This window comes from Sceloporus occidentalis, unplaced genomic scaffold, assembly GCF_023333645.1.
Source record: "Sceloporus occidentalis isolate IW3139 unplaced genomic scaffold, rSceOcc1.0.p SCAF_10, whole genome shotgun sequence".
NCBI lineage: Eukaryota > Metazoa > Chordata > Lepidosauria > Squamata > Phrynosomatidae > Sceloporus > Sceloporus occidentalis.
Genome location: NW_028316990.1, coordinates 14527687 through 14543315, shown reverse-complemented (window position 1 = coordinate 14543315; position 15629 = coordinate 14527687). Strand labels below are relative to the sequence as shown.

The 15629-nt window shown below is 43.8% G+C and overlaps 2 protein-coding genes across 4 annotated transcripts; one reads left to right on the top strand and one right to left on the bottom strand.

The window, feature by feature from the left end:
• Nucleotides 1-558: 558 nt before the first annotated feature.
• On the bottom strand, nucleotides 559-4718 carry THAP11 (THAP domain containing 11). Its single transcript, XM_089540441.1, has one exon. It carries the CDS (start codon nucleotides 4559-4561, stop codon nucleotides 3716-3718), a length of 846 nt encoding a protein of 281 aa, XP_089396567.1. The 5' UTR covers nucleotides 4562-4718; the 3' UTR covers nucleotides 559-3715.
• Nucleotides 4719-5225: 507 nt separating this feature from the next.
• Nucleotides 5226-15618, top strand: CENPT (centromere protein T). Of its 3 annotated transcripts, none has more exons than XM_089539833.1 (13): nucleotides 5226-5464; nucleotides 5957-6047; nucleotides 6398-6491; nucleotides 7505-7638; nucleotides 8949-8982; nucleotides 9769-9914; nucleotides 10128-10655; nucleotides 10978-11199; nucleotides 11348-11581; nucleotides 12033-12129; nucleotides 12936-13100; nucleotides 13503-13607; nucleotides 15073-15618. In XM_089539833.1, exons 1-13 carry the CDS (start codon nucleotides 5390-5392, stop codon nucleotides 15200-15202), a joined length of 2055 nt encoding a protein of 684 aa, XP_089395959.1. In that variant the 5' UTR covers nucleotides 5226-5389; the 3' UTR covers nucleotides 15203-15618. The 3 variants fall into 3 exon arrangements, with proteins under 3 accessions (XP_089395959.1, XP_089395958.1, XP_089395960.1); XM_089539832.1 differs by having other exon boundaries at nucleotides 10125-10655; XM_089539834.1 differs by having other exon boundaries at nucleotides 5228-5464; nucleotides 5905-6047; nucleotides 10125-10655.
• Nucleotides 15619-15629: the final 11 nt, after the last annotated feature.

Sequence of the window (15629 nt, the reverse complement as noted above, 5' to 3'; positions counted from 1 at the left end):
ATTACACCATGCTTCCTTTCCTAGAGAATATGCATCCCCGAAACAGCATGGAGGTCCTGTTCACAGACAACTATCTGCATTCCCAAGACAAATGTGTAAAAGATAACTATTGTATAGCTGTATGTGGAAAGCTCTTGTAGCACCTTTGAGACTAACTGAAATTGTATTGTATAGCTGCGAACTCTTTAAAAGCTGCAGCAAAGGTAAGAAGATTGGTATTTATTTTGTACTTTAAAAAAACATTTACAAGCTACTAGACATCAGATTCACATTAGAAAGGTGGTGATGAAATGATACCAAGAATTATGGGCATGGGCAAAAGACACTTGTATGTCAATTTGCGATGGATATCAAAAAGATCAAGGCATGAATCCATTGTAATCATACATCTAGGAGTACATCTTAACAGACAAAGGTCTCTTATCTAAGACAGGTAGAAGACAAATGCATGAGGTGTAATATTTTCAGCGTTCAAATAAGATTGTCATGGAGGAAGAAGCAGTATGTGAAGGTGTGTTACTCATCATGGTATACACTCATCAAGTCTACACCAGAGCCTAACAAAACAAAATAGACTTTATTCAAATTAAGCATGTTTGTTAGCACCTCAGGATAACCAGGAAAATAGAACAGTCCAACAGATAACCAGTCCTGTAATCAAATCAACTGAACATACTTTAGTGCATAATGATGGTAGAAAAGTACCACAACTGTCACAACATACATCTTTGAAACACTTTCATCCAGGTAGAATGCAGTCTTATTTACAACGAGAGAAAGCCGGTGTGCCCTCTAAACTTTCAACAGATGCACACGGGGCAAAATGAAAACTGTGACCGAGGATAACCTAAGGGCACACAACGGGTGCCTACATTTTCCTTCCCTATCTAAGAAGCACAAGACAGCAAGCAGAAAGAAAGTTAGAAATTAATTCCAAAAATAAAAGGATATAATGGACAATATTCTTGCAAATTCTACTCAAATTACTGGATACAGTCTACTATCTTGTTCAAAGAACAGATCAATTCCCCAATACCTACTGCAGGGCATCCACAAAATCCATAAAGATTAGGGTTTACATTCTGCTATATTTCCCAATAAACTGCACAGTCAATTACACAAGCTCTGGAGCATGGAAAGAAGTCCACAGGTCTTCTCATCTATACATGGCGGGGGGAAAACCAAGGCCCATGTAAGCCCTATATTTTCTATATGGTGTGTTCTCTAGCTTTTCAATTTGCATAAAAGGATCACTCTTTTTTCTTCTTCTTCTTCTTCTTCATTTTCACTGCTCTAGGTATGTACAATATACGTAAGCAATATATGCTGGTATTTTTTGTTTGAGATTATTAGATAAAATATATATATGAAAAAACACTGTAACCAAAATAATAAAGAGGACATCCTGACACTAGCCAATCCCAGCAAGTCACAATAATTCAAACTGAAGGTACACTTAGAAATGCGAGAAGCTCATCAATTCCACATGACCAAAGCTTCTTCAGTTAAGTCTGGTTTTTAGTTAAAGCAGAAGGACCTGAGAGAATTGGTTTTACTTTTCCCTTCCTCTTAGTGGAGGGAGTCCTGACATTCTTCAAAAAGCTGTGCAGAGCACACACTGGGAGACCGGGGGATTATGGGAATGAACTCTTAGCAAATGGCCTAGAAGTATTAAACAGAAGCATCTATTTAGTTCTACACATATGCAGTAACAGCCTGAAGGGTGCAATACATTTCTGACTGAAGTGAATCAGACTGGCTCCTCTTTCATTTCCATCCATGCAAATCGAGCCTAGATTTGTTTGAATCTGAAGAGTACAGCCTTCTTGTCTCAACCACAGGCTTGCCATCGTGGATTTAAGCATCTGTGGAAGGGGAGCCCCATTTCTCCTGATGGTTGCACATGTACGCAGCTATGGCACAGCAACCACGCACACATGCATCATCATTGAAAACCATGGGACTTGAAGTCCTGTGTTTTTTTCATCCATGGAAGTGGAAGGTCAGGAACAGAACCCGCACAGATACTAAGAGCGACTATACTACTAACTCCTCCAAACTCAATTGTCAGTTCACATTTGTGCCATTAGTTTACCAAACATCAGTCAGAGACTAGCTCTGCTAACCTACTCCACAGCAGAGAAGATCTACACAGTCACTGGAAGTTAATCTCTTTCCTTTTACGTTAGCTGGACTGCACTGCAACTTCAGTGAAAAGCAAATATACTGCATCGTAAATCAAGAAAAATGAGCAAAAGTGATACGAGAAGCAGTTGTTGAAAGGCATGGAGCCATCCAACTATGGCACAGCCACAGTAATCCCTACATCTGGGAAAGAAAGAAAGGCAAAACAGCAACTACAACTGCAACATAGGGAAATAAACTGCATGTGCCTCTTGCTCTCTCTCACTGTTAAGGACACCAGAAATGGCACAGTAATTTGGAGTCTTCTCCATCAGTGATTTTCCGTGAGGTTTGGGAGAGACAGAAGGAAAACAACCACAATCCCACCCCCCGCCCCCCGTCTTTCATATGGAAGGATGAAGAAAATACACAATGTCTACATTTCCTAAGCTCAACAAGACGCTGACTGCAAAATAACCATCGTACAATGCCATGGATACCACTGGGATTTCTGTCAAACTACTCCAGAACAAAATGCTTTACAGCCCAAGTGTGCTTGTCACTAAAAAGGAACCTATTTCTCCTCAACATTAGCTTTGTACTAAGTGTAAATCGACTTCTGGTGGCGGCGGCAGCGGCAGCTTATAGTCCTACACATATTTAGTGGAAACATCCCACTTGACAAGAGAGACTTCCCCAGCGAGGCTAAAGATGGATCCGTTTCAACGGCATCAACACCACCGAGAGCGATACTTTTAATGGGACATAATACAAGGGGTATAGAGTCAGCGAGCCAACAGTAACCCAGGCCGTCTTTTAAAAAACGTTTTAGCCAAGCCTTGGCAGTTGATGCTCATCGGGGATTATCACATGGGGGTTATACCGTCCTTGTCCCGTTCCTATACCACACGATTGCGGAAAGGACTTTCAGATGCCGTCGCACAGATCCCGTCATTAACCTGTCTGATCGCGATGGCGCAAAAGCCTTTCGGACGACATTGCTCCAATGCTGTCGCCATTAACCTGTCGTCAAAGTGACGCCGGCCAGCATTTTGCATCAATGGAAGTCTGCGTTATTGCCGCAGACTGGTGGGGTTTGAAAGCCTTTTGCGCCATCGCAGTTGTGGATGTGTTTAATGACGGGATGAGGACGGGGAGCGATGTGTGTGTGAGATAACCTCCGTTGTGGGCAGACACAGTGTCAAAGGCGAGTAATGTCCAGGCAGTGGCTAAAAACTTTGGCCAGGGAAAGAAAAGAGTCAGCCAGGGAGCGGCTGTCCGTCGGCCTTCCTTTCTGTCAAGGCTACTATGAGGCCAGGCTCTAGAGCACCGTTTCTCCCTCAGGAGAGTTTCGACGCCCGGTCTGCCAGGGTCGGGTCAGTCTGTGGTTCCCGCTGTGACAGAAAGGGCACCGTCTCTCCGTCGGGAGAGTTTTGAACCCAGGTTGGTGTCCGGTTTTCTGCCGCAAAGGGCACCCAAGTGTGGAGTCCTTATTCCTCGTTGGTTTGCGGTGAGGCCTGGGTCCTGCGAGGGCCCTTCCTTCCTTCCTTCCTTCTCCCTGCCAGGGTCCTTCTCCGCCGCCGCCGTCCCCTCAGAGTCCGTGGCGCTTGCGGGCGGCCAGGCTGGCGGCGTGGAGCAGGCGGTCCTTCTCCCGGATCTCCTCCCGCAGCTGGGCCTCGGCCAGGCGCAGGCGCCGGATGCTGCCCTTCATCTCCTTCATCTTCACCTCCAGGAGGGCGATGATGTCTCGCTGCTCGTTCAGCTTGCGCAGCAGCTCCTCCGAAGTGGTTCCCGAGGAGAGCGAGTAGGAGTGGTCCGGGGGCCCTTCGGGGGAGAAGGGCCCGTTCAGGAAGGCCAGACCCACCGGGTGGGAGCCCACCATGGCCGCCGCAGCCGCCGCCGCCGCGGGGCCGCCCAGCTCCAGCTGCATGGTCAGGTCCATGGGCTTGACGTCCTCCCCGAGGCCCAGCCCGGCCCCCGCCTTGCCCATGCCTGCCCTCAGGGCCTGGGCCGCCTCAGCCGCGCCGCCGCCGCCCTCTTGGAGGGTGAGGAGGACGGCGGCCTGGGCGGCGGCGGCCTGGGCGGCCGGGGTCGAGGCCTGGGCCGCGGCCTGGGCCGCGCTGCTCTGCCGGGCCCTCCGCCCTCCGCCGCCGCCGCCTCCTCGGCCCCCCTTCCGCTCGTTGACGCCCCGCAAGGGGAAGATGGTGGGCACCCGCACCAGGTAGGACTTGCGCCCGCCGGGGAAGTGCTCCGAGCAGACGCGGTGCCCCGTCGTGGGCTGGAAGGTGCTGAAGCAGCCGCTGACGCCGGCGCGGGAGACGTTCTTCAGCCACAGCCGCCGCAGCTCCGCGTCCTTCGGGAAGGTGTAGAAGTGCAGCGCCTTGTCCCGGTGGGAGTTGTTGTAGCAGCCGGGCACGCAGCACGTGAAGCCCGGCATCCTTCCTGGCCGCCCGCGGGGGAAGGACCGGGCCCTCCCTCCGCCTTCCGCCCGGACTACAGTTCCCACAAGGCCGCCCCAGGACCAGGCCTACTGCTCCCTCCCGCCGACGCCGCCTCCTCCTCCGCCGCGCCCTCCGCTACGGCGCCACAGGAAACGGAACTACCCGCCCCACAAGGCACCGCGGCAGCGCCTCCGCCTCCGCCTCCGTCCGAACTTGGCTTCCCATAAGGCACTGCGCAGGAGTCCTTTCAAGGGGTCCCGCCTTTTCTCCTCACGGTCCGCGTGTGACGACGCGTGACGTAGAATTAGAACTCAAAGATATAGATATAGATCAGATCTACTCATCCCTCCGTTTTTGCGACTTTCATTATTCATGGATTTGGTTAATATGTTCTCTCTAGGAATGCCTAGGCGCAACTCTATGGTACAAGTCCATGGTCAACTTTACTTAAACTGCAAATCCCAGAATGCAACAGGAGGCAGCCAGAAAGTGGAATAGCAGCACTGTAAGAGTGGAGTGCGGCAGTCTGTCTCCATCTCTCACAGAAACACGGTCCCTAAAATCCCCCCCCCCAGTGAGCCAGGGCCATTAAAGCGGTCTCAAATTGGACGACTCCTGCAGTGTGTTTTGTGCCTCCGTTGCCACGGAACTACATTACCCGGCAGGCAGCGCGGGAAAGGCCTCAGCCCCGCGAGAGGAAATATCGCGAGAGCAGCCTATGCTCTGTCCCCAGCTTGAATATCTGAGCGGGAGAGAAAGCGGCGGAGGCGGCTTTTCGTCGTCGGGAGACTCCTTTAGCCTTTGCCTGAGAGGAAAAGGGAGCCATGAGCGCGCGAAGGGCCGCGAGGAAGAAGCCCGGGACCCCGCGGCGGTTCTCTTTGCGGTTGGAGAACAAAAAGGTAGCCTCTGAAGGAAGGCTGCGTCCACACTGGAGGAATAACCCGGTTTGGCACCGCTTTAACTCTTTGTCTGGGTGAAGGCTATGGAATTCTGGGAGTTGGAGTTTGTTGTGGGGCCCAGAGCGGAGCGAGCTCCGCTCTGGGCCCCACAACAAACTCCAACTCCCAGAATTCCATAGCCTTCACCCAGACAAAGTTAATTTGAACCCTGGTCTCCAGAATTGAAGGACATAGTCATGTTAGTCTGTAGAATCAGGAGATAGAGGGGTCTTGCATCACCATTGAGACTCACATAAAGAAAGAAGTTGGCAACATGAAGCTTTTGTAGACCTAGGTCTACTTCCTCAGATGCATTTGGATACAATAATAATAATAATAATAATGCAGAGAGATTCTGAGGCCCCTTTGAGACTCACTGAACTCTGATGTTTACATTGCAGCAGCGTAGGTCTCCTGCCTGGCTTCAATACCTGTGACTTCTCATTCCTACAGACCCTGCCGTCCGGTTACCAAAGACCCACCACCTCCATGGCTATGGAGAGCGCAACACCTCGGACTCTACTCAGGAAGGTCCTGCAGACGCGTAAGTTGGGGGAAGGGCGCCGGTGGATAAAGAGGAGGCATGGAGACCCAAGTGAGAAAGAGGAGGGGATAGGTTTACTTTGTGCGCACAGGGTCACACTTGCGCATACACTCAGCGCTCCCAAAAGAGCTGTCTGTTATAAAACGTGGGGCATCTAAAACATTGTAAACCTGCGATCCTCTTGTTTGTATGGGAAACAAAGGGAAACAGAGATAATAATGAAGGCTTGGCAACAACAGTTTTTATACTGAGTTCGTATTTAAACCTTCTTGGCTGAACCTCTTTCTCCTCCCAGTTTGGATGCATTTGGAGATTATGTAAAAATAGAATCTCTTGTATTCTTTTGACAGAGCCAATAGTTTCCCCTCTTGTTTCTGAAGAACCCACTTCCCCCAAACCAGCAGAGCCAGCCGGCCGATGGTCTTTGAGGCATATTCCCTGCAGGTAAGTGGCTTCTTTCTGTTTTAAATAAGATAATATTAGAACAGTAATCCTAACACTATTTACTTGGAGTAAATCCTTTTGAAATTAATGAAATTTATGGGTAAAAAGACTTAGTACCATAGAGTTTTTTGTGGTTTTTTAAGGCTATGTGGCCAGGTTCTGGAAGAATGTATTCCTGATGTTTTGCCTGCATCTATGGCTAGCATCTTCAGAGTTGCCAGCCACAGATGCAGGCAAAATGTCAGGAATACAGCTATATAGCCTGAAAAACAGCTATATAGCCTGGAAAGCTATATAGCTATATATAGCCCCCAAAAAGTAGTTGACCATTCTGAGTTCTTTTCTATTCCTAATAGAAACAGAGCAGTTTCCATGAAATTATGCCTGTCTGAAGTGGAATTATGTAATCATAAATAAAAACATGAAAGTTATTAGGAAACCTACATCTTTAAATGACATCCCCACTGGTATTAATCTACAGAATCTTAAATGTGAAAGCCTTTTACCAGTTTGAAGGATGGCTATTTGATGTCTCCTGATATGTGATAGAGACTGAACAAAACTGTGCAAGTCTTACATTGACTTAGTGTGCAGGAATGGGAAGATTGAATTGTTTGTTACTGCAAAAGAGGACTGAATCCAATTTACAAGATACTTCTAATAATGGAAGTTTTAGGGAGAATCAGTAAAGGCAGAAGGCTATTCTATCAGAAACTTAACGGCAAGTGTACTACTTGCTACTTTGAGAGACTTCCATAGCTGTTGGCTGGCATGTGGGGCTTCTTTGTCGGAAGGCAAACAGGTCAGTAGTTGTAATAAAACATAAATGCTGCTTTGTTGGGAGGGGGCAATAACCGTGTGGTTTTAAATTAGCACCTCCATTTTTTTCAAACATTGTGTAGGCAAGTTCCTGTTTCAGTAGGGAAAATTAGCCTAGGGAAAATTAGCATGCTCTCTAGAAAATACACTCTACTGTTTCCTTCTACTGAAGAGCTGTCTTGTCATTTTTTTAGCAACTTAGAAATCAGTTTGCCTGACTCTGCTCCAAAAGAGAAGTGCCATATTTCACGAGTCAGACCTGTGTCGAAAAAGATTCGTCTGTCTGAGTTTGAGAGAGGTGTGAATAACCAACTGGGCTCAGGTACTGGTGAGTTTTGAAAAGTCAGGCTGAACCAGAAAATCCTAAAATGTTATTAATTTTATTGGGACATGGGAGGTATTGCTTTATAAGGGTTCCTGTGTGGAGTGGCACAGCCCCTCAATTCCTGGCAGTTGCCCATCCCTACTCTATGATAACAAGGAAGGGAAGCTGAGCTGTGTACGTTCTTCTCCTTGGAACCTGACTCAGGTCTTCCCTTTGTCTTTATCCCTGGTCTTCCTTTGTGTATAAGTTGTCTATTGTGCTAGCCATGTTGCTTTTTGTGGGTGTATGGATCTCCTTTTGTCTTATCATTTCATGATATGGTGCAGAATTGACATGTGATTATTCAGTCAATACCATAACAAATACCCCACGTGAACAGGAACATGTTCACGGTCCCTTCACAATCATTCATTGTTTTCACTTTGGTGGACAAAAATGTCCTCTGTCAGCATAGCACATTCTGAAAAATCTGAATAAAGAAGCAGATTTTCTCAATAGGAAGACTCTGAATGTTGACATTCTGTGTTAGTTATATATCTGCTTCAGAATTTTACACCTCGATCCGTTTTCATCCAGGGAAAATGCAGAGCTAAACAGATTTTTCAGGAGGTTCAGACACAGACTTGCCAATGTCCAGAATGCTTCTGAAGTCACCATGATTTAGAGAGACCCACTAACCCTTTCCAATACCACCTCTGATATCTCATATTTTGTGGGAAATGCATCCGAATAAAATTCTTCAGTTGTTCTCATTGCTCTTCATTGGTCCCATAAATTAATTTTTGGTGCATTGTTATTCTTTGCCATCCTCACTTACTTGTATAAGGTCTAGTATTGCACTTGACTAAATGTAGCCGCCTCGTTTCTAAGACATCCTATTCACATTTAGGATAATCAGAAAAAATTACTAGCACTGTGATTGTTTCTAAGTGTTCCTCTATACTTAAAATTTACGAAACCACAGGAGAGCCTTTTTCTGAGATGGTGTTTTGGGATATCAGTTTCTGCAATGCCTTGTAAATGACCTGACTGTAGACAACACAGTTCTGCTGTTGAAATAAAATCAAATGAATTACAAGTGAAATTAGCCTTGGAAATCCTATATAGAAGTCATTCTGAATTATGTAAAAAAGAGCAAATAGAAGCAGAATGAATAAAGCATTATTAAGTTCACAATATCAAAATAGGTTGGTTTCTCTCTTGCCTTAGATTGTAAGGCATAGTTTGTTACTTCATATTAGATATGCTAGACATATAACTTAAAAGCATTCTTTGACATCCCCACCTAATAAGTGTTTTGTCTTCATTTTCAGCTCAGCCATCATTGGAAAACATATCCCTGACAAAGTAAGTTATGACATAGAACCACTTCGCTCTGTGATTGGGGTGAAATCATTTTCTCGTCTACTGAACATCATAAATCAAAGTTGGAATTTAGTATACTGTAGGAAGGGATGAATGTAACCATTACAAATGATGGCAGATTTTCTACATGCTGCTCAGTTCAGTATGACTGTATTCCCAATGTTTTGTGAGCCCTGAGCATCCACATATTATTATTTTTTATTTTAAATGACACTGCACTCTGGAACAACAAATAGTTTGTGCTTGTGTTAAAATTAATGTTTGGTTTACATTTTTTTTCTCTCTCATTGTCACATTGCTAAATGTTTTAGTTTTAAAAAAAACAACAACAGTTGGACTACAGTATTAGAAAGGACTGCCCTGCCCCATGTCTTTTAGTCAGGCTCGTTCCTTTGCTGTTTTGGGTTTTTAGTTTTATTTCTGTTTGGATAATTGTGTGGCACTATGTTCTGTGCCGTTGCTTCTGGTTCAATTTATTTCTCTGGTTGGGAAGGATCTTCCACCATCTGTGTTTCAAGATTCCTCTGTACTCTGGGCTTGGTTTCAGCATAGTTAAGAAACATGAGCTGTGTTGGTGCAGTGATTTGAAAACTGCCTGCTCTGATTCACTAAGGGAAAACCAGTGTTAAGGCTGGTATAAGTGCCATCTGATAATTCTAAACACAGGGCTTTATTTAGCATATGAAAATGGCCACTCTTAGAGATTTAATCGTTAATGCTAGATACTAAAGGTGGTAAATGTGGGTGGCTCTGTTCTTATGTTCTCAGGTCTCTTGAGGTATCTTTTAGAACCCCAGCACCATTGCAGTCTGCTGGAAGAAAGGGTTTGATTCGTCGGCCAAAGAATTACAAAGGCATTAATGTGAAGGACTTCGAAGGAGGCATTGAACAAAACTTGCTGCATACAAAAGAATGTGAGTTTGTATTTTATTAGTCTGTCATGCCTATTTGAGTAGTAATTTGTGAGCAAAATATGTTTGAATAGGAATATCCCTTCTCTTCTAAAGACCGAAACAAGAGTTTGGGTGTTCTTCTTGGATGGTGGAATGTGGGTGTAGAATGGTTCAGGTACATGAATTAATGTCACCATTTGTAGCAGTAATCTTTTCTTGAAATGTTTCCAGCAGCACAAAGCTACTGTGTGGACTCTCGGACTGAAACCCTGTTAAGTGATGCAGAGATACACACTGCTGCCACAGAGCTCTTTGCCGAGCCTCAGCTCCGTAGGCAGAATGAAGAGGAGGTTTCTGTTGCTCATTCTCACCATGCCTCAATACAGCTGTCTTTAACTGGAGAGAGCATTGTGGCTTCTAATCAGACACCCAAGCAGTTTGCACCCAAGCAGTTTGCAAAGTCTAATGGAGAGACTGAAGGGATGGAGAGTGCTCAGAAAGAGTCCATGGATGAGGCAGGTATTACGCTGAAGAAAAAGATTGATAGTCCAGCAGAAGAGGAGCAAGAAAGCCTCCAGGATATTGCAGGAGGATTGCTATACAGCAGCCAAAAGAAGAGACTGACACAAGGTTATGATGAAGTTGGCAGGGTGGAGGCTGTTCTCCCAGAAAGTCCTGTTACTCCTGAGAATGTGCAAGAGAATTTGACTGGAAACACTTTTATGAAACAATTGTTAAGTACCCCAAAGCATCTGAACGCTGGTAAGTAATTTGCAGCATAACTGGGGGGAAATATATCTTCAAATTCTCCTATGCCTTTCAGTTGTTCTAGTATCTTTCTTCTGTACTGCAGGTGGCTTGGAAGACTCACTGCTTTCAATGCCTTTATTCTTTTCCCCACATGAAAAACCTTCTGTGGCTTCTGAACCACATCTGGGAAAGACTAGAAGGAAAATGATATTCTTCCTCCCTCCGTGCACAGAGGAAAGATGTTCAAGGCACTGTGTAGTACCTTAGGATGTTTTTTCCTGCTTATATGTTGTACTGTCTGTAACTTCTACATAACTAACTTCTGCCAATCTAGGGATGGGCTCTGTAAGATCATCTACACCTGTTCAAGCCAAAGTCCAAGAAGCACAGCCAGGTCATTTATCCATTTTGCCCCATGAGAAGCCTGCCAGGTATTCAGTTAAAGAAATTGTGACACAATTAATTGAGGAGCTGGATAAGAGTGTGATTCCAACTGTGACTGGTGAGAGTATATCAGAAGCTGACAAGGAGGAGGAGCTTTTCCCCAATGAAGAGGGTAAGTGTGTGTAGATATGTATATTTGGAAAATTTGTCACATTTGGGAATTTCATGAATGCAGCAGAAGGTCTAAATGTGGCGTGCAATATCTATATGTCTAAAAGATATTGAATTAAATTGTGTGCTTATTTGTTATTTGTCTGTAGCTATTCAGATCTCCCAAAGAATCAGCACTGAAACTCCAACAGTAAGCAAAAGGAACACTAAGAAGTTGGAAAGGCCACCCACAAAGGAAATAGTAGATCAAATAACTCAACAATCCGGTAAAGGAGGTGAACCCCAAGAAATGTTGGACATGGAAACAGAACACAGCGTAATATCAGAAGCTGAAAGGGATTGTGAGGAGATGTCAGATGCTGAAACAGACGTTGAAAAAACTGGTGAGGAGAATTGTGGTTGGAAGGTGGACTATAGGGGTTGGACTATAGATGAAAGCAGCGCCAATTAAAAGTTATACCTGGCCTGTACAGCATATTTCCTTAGTTGTTCAGAACAGAGAGGGAATTATTTTTTCACATTTGAAAGTGTCCTTAGGGAATGTGTCAAAAAAACACAGCTCTGTCATAGGGCATTATATGTTTCATATTGTGTACCATACTCATGCTGTTATCTAGAGTTCTCAGCTAGGTTTATTCACAGTCTTGAGAATCGAGTTGCTGTTAAATTAATCCAGAATCCAGTTTTTCAGTAATTTGCTGGATGGTATTAGGTCATCTACACAAAGGGAAATGCAAGTAACTTTTACTGTGTATCACAACAGTTTTCTAGCTCACATTTAATTCTTACTGGTGATGGCATGCAAAGGATTTATGTGTTTTTCCCCCCTACCAGATCCAACTGGGAAGACACCAGCATTTGTGCATGCTAGAGCCTTTCAGTGTACACCGTTGTTGGCAACGCCACATACTTTGAAAGTGTCTGTCTCCAGGTATATACATACTATAGTTAAAATAAGAGGAGAGTATAACAAGATTACTGCTATTTTGTCTCATTCTGCCTACAACAATCAAAAAAGGCAAACATTTGGGTGGTTGGCCTTCTGAACCAGTGAGGCTTCCTTCAGCCCTTTGTAATAGTCAGATTCCCAACATAAGGGGAGTCAGAATTTAGTGTTTTTCTTGGAAGTCGTTCCTATTGATCCAGAAGTCCTTCTCTCAAATTATAATTATGTGGTAACTGGGTGGGCTTAATTATTGAAGAATAAGCCACCTTCACATGCTGAACTTGTCTTCAAACTTTTCTGAAACTATTGTGATTTTGTAGTCTTCCTGTCACAGGAGTCCTGAAATTTCAGCTGTTAATGCTAAAATGTGTCCTGGAATTCTGAACTGCTAACTACCTATCAAACTGTCCAAACAATAGCAGCTACAGAAGAACTTTGGCACCTTAGGAACAATTTGTTCCAGGCTGTTGTCTTAGCTGAGTTGTTTCAGAGCTTTCACACACACTACTTGGTTTACTGACAGTCCAATAAATCTGAACATTGAGCTAATATTTTTGAAAAAGGCAGGATATGGATTTTCTAGTGCTATCAGGATCAAAATTTCTGGTTATAATAACAAAACTACCTAGTTCCTGGTGGACCCCAACTCCCATACTCTCTAATTATTTGCCATGCAGGCTAGGGCTGATGAGAGCTGGAGTCTAACAGCATCTGAAGGGTCACAGGTTCCTCACCTCTATTGCAAAGTTCTCTGTTTAGATACTTTTAACATGTATTGTATTCTTGTGCAGGTCTCCTATCAAACAGCATTCTGTTAAACAGGCTTCAAAACGACCTGAGAGAGTGCCCAGAACAAAACGCTCCCCAGTGCTCCCCAGCAGCTTTATAAAAACATTATTTAGTCATTATGTGAGGATGCCAGTTGCCAAGGATGCTTTCAAGGCTGTTGAGAGGTGGTGAGTAATGCCAAATACCTTTCATATGAGTAGTAATATTAGTTGTTGTTTTTATTATCATTATTATTTACTCATTTATTTATATCCCGCCTTTCTCCCAGTATTGGGATTCAACTATAGGGATTCAAGGCGTCTTAGTTAATGGTGTGGGGGAAGAGGTTTCCCCCTTTTAGTACTCGGCCAACAGACTCAAGTACTGCATAGCATGAAGGATGTTGTACTGTCAGTTTCTATCCTCGTAACTTGATTTGTGATTCTCGTTCCCAAATCTTTTTCCTCCTGATTACCTGAGGCAATAAGTATTTCTGGAACCCTTTGTTTTGAGGCCATGCAGCATAGCCCATCTGGGTCAGAGGGAGGGGGCTGTAACCTGCTCAACTGACATTGGCATCACTTTTACAGTGTGAACCTGTACTTTAAGCATCTGAGTGATGACTTGGAAGTCTATACAAATCATGCTAGACGAAAGATTACAGAGCCTGCTGATGTGGAGCTTCTCATGAGGCGGTAAGGGATTTTTTATTATTTCCAGGGGGCTGCAGAACAAATCTAAGTGATCCCATAGCTAGTTTTTAAACTATCCAGCTAAGCATAAAAGAAAGAAGCAACTGATAGTTGGAAAAAATGGTTAATGGCGTAACTTCTTTTTCAACACTCTGCAAATGTGTTTGGGGAGGGGGGATTAAAACCTCAACTTTCTTGGGATTCACACTGCTCTGCGGTTAATACGAAATAAAAAAGTGGTTGAATACAAATAGATTACAACAAAAAGGAAACTTCGTTTGATGTTGAAAGACTGATAAATAGCTAGTTTGCTGGATCTTGCTTTACATTTTAAATGGGTTTGCTATTCAGTGGCCATACATTAAAAATGCAGAGGTCACACAGCCAGTCCTCTCCTGAATCTCATACTATAGCTGTAGGACTGGCAGAGACAGATTTTGTTGGTTGCAGCTCATCTGCTAGGGATCAGCAACTGGATGCCTGACACTCTCTGCCAAATAAAGGTTGCCTCTCACGAGTTGAAACCATATATTGACTTTTTTGTATTCCATCAGTACTTTTAGCTTGCTAATCAGCCATGTGCATGAGTTGCAGAAATTATGGTGAACTCGTTAGTTGCTTGTAATTGTGGTTCCTTTAGTGGTCACCTATGAATTAAAAAAACCACTTCTCTTCTTCATTAGTTGGTATTAATTTGTTTCTGGATTCAGGAGCTACAGCATACATGAAATTGGAGGGTGCTTATGCATCTGAATTAAGGTGATGGAAGCTCAATTGCTTTGCTCAGAAGTTTCTTTGTTGCTTTGCTAGAAGTTTCTAAGGGTCACATGACCACTCAAAGAACCATAGTTATGGGTAAGCAGCTTAAATGTCTGTAATGCTGCATACCATGTGTTTGCATCCATTCTGTTCCTTCCTGTTGTCTGACTATTAAAACAATTCAAGGAGGAGTTGGTTTAGTGTGCTAAGAGAATGGGAGATCCTGGTGCGTTGTTCCTGTAAACTAGAATTCATAAACCCTGGTTTTGGAGTCACTAGTAGGGAGGACTAGAGTAGAATGAACAGGTTGCATGTATGGGCATATTACTTGTCCTGGCTTCCGGGAACATATGGCCAATAGATACAAACAAGATGTCTATTTTGTGGGCTAATGTCTCTTCGTGTGAGATTCGGACCTGCTGTTTCTGGCTAATCTTAAAGAATCTGATACACTGAATTATCTTATCACTTAAAAAATGAATGTAGTTCACCATGAGTTGTTCTGATTTACATGTTATTCATTGCAAATGTGTAGAATGAGCAGATTTAGCCAGGAACTGTTTTTCTGCTTAGTAGCCAGGGTTTCTTAATAAAATGTAAATGCTTTGATTTATAGATATAATTACTGTTAGTTGTGAACTGAAGTCAGACATATCCTTTGTGTTTTCTACTCATATTTTTCCCTCCCAAATCTCTTCTTTCTATCTAGGCAAGGACTGATAACAGACAAGACACCTTTAAATGTGCTGATAGAGCGTCATTTGCCTCTGGAGTATAGAAAGCTGTTGATTCCTGTTGCCACTAGTGGAAACAAAGTAATCCCTCCCAAACTACGATGAGGTGCTGGTGAAACGTTCTTATACAGAAAACAGTCTGTTCTCCATTTTGGGGGAAAGAACATGGGCCCAGAAATAGTGAACACACACTAGTTCTGCCTGCAGGCTCTTGACACTTATGAGAAAATATAGGGAAGGAGGGATGTTAGATGTCCCTCCCTCAGTTTGTCATACAGAAACTGCTTTGTCCCTATACCTGTACTTTTGTTACATCATTCTCTATTTCTCCAAGTATGTTTGAGTAAAACATATACAGTAGTATTATTTTCTCTCTCTCTCTCTTCTTGAAGGCAAAATCTGAGAGGCTTACGGGTGCAGTCTCTAACTTTCTGGATATTTTTCTCCACCAGTAAACATTAATAGACTCAGCTTTCCTATCCAATTCAAACTTATTTGACTTGGAAAACATTTTAATTGTAGTTGTTAACTG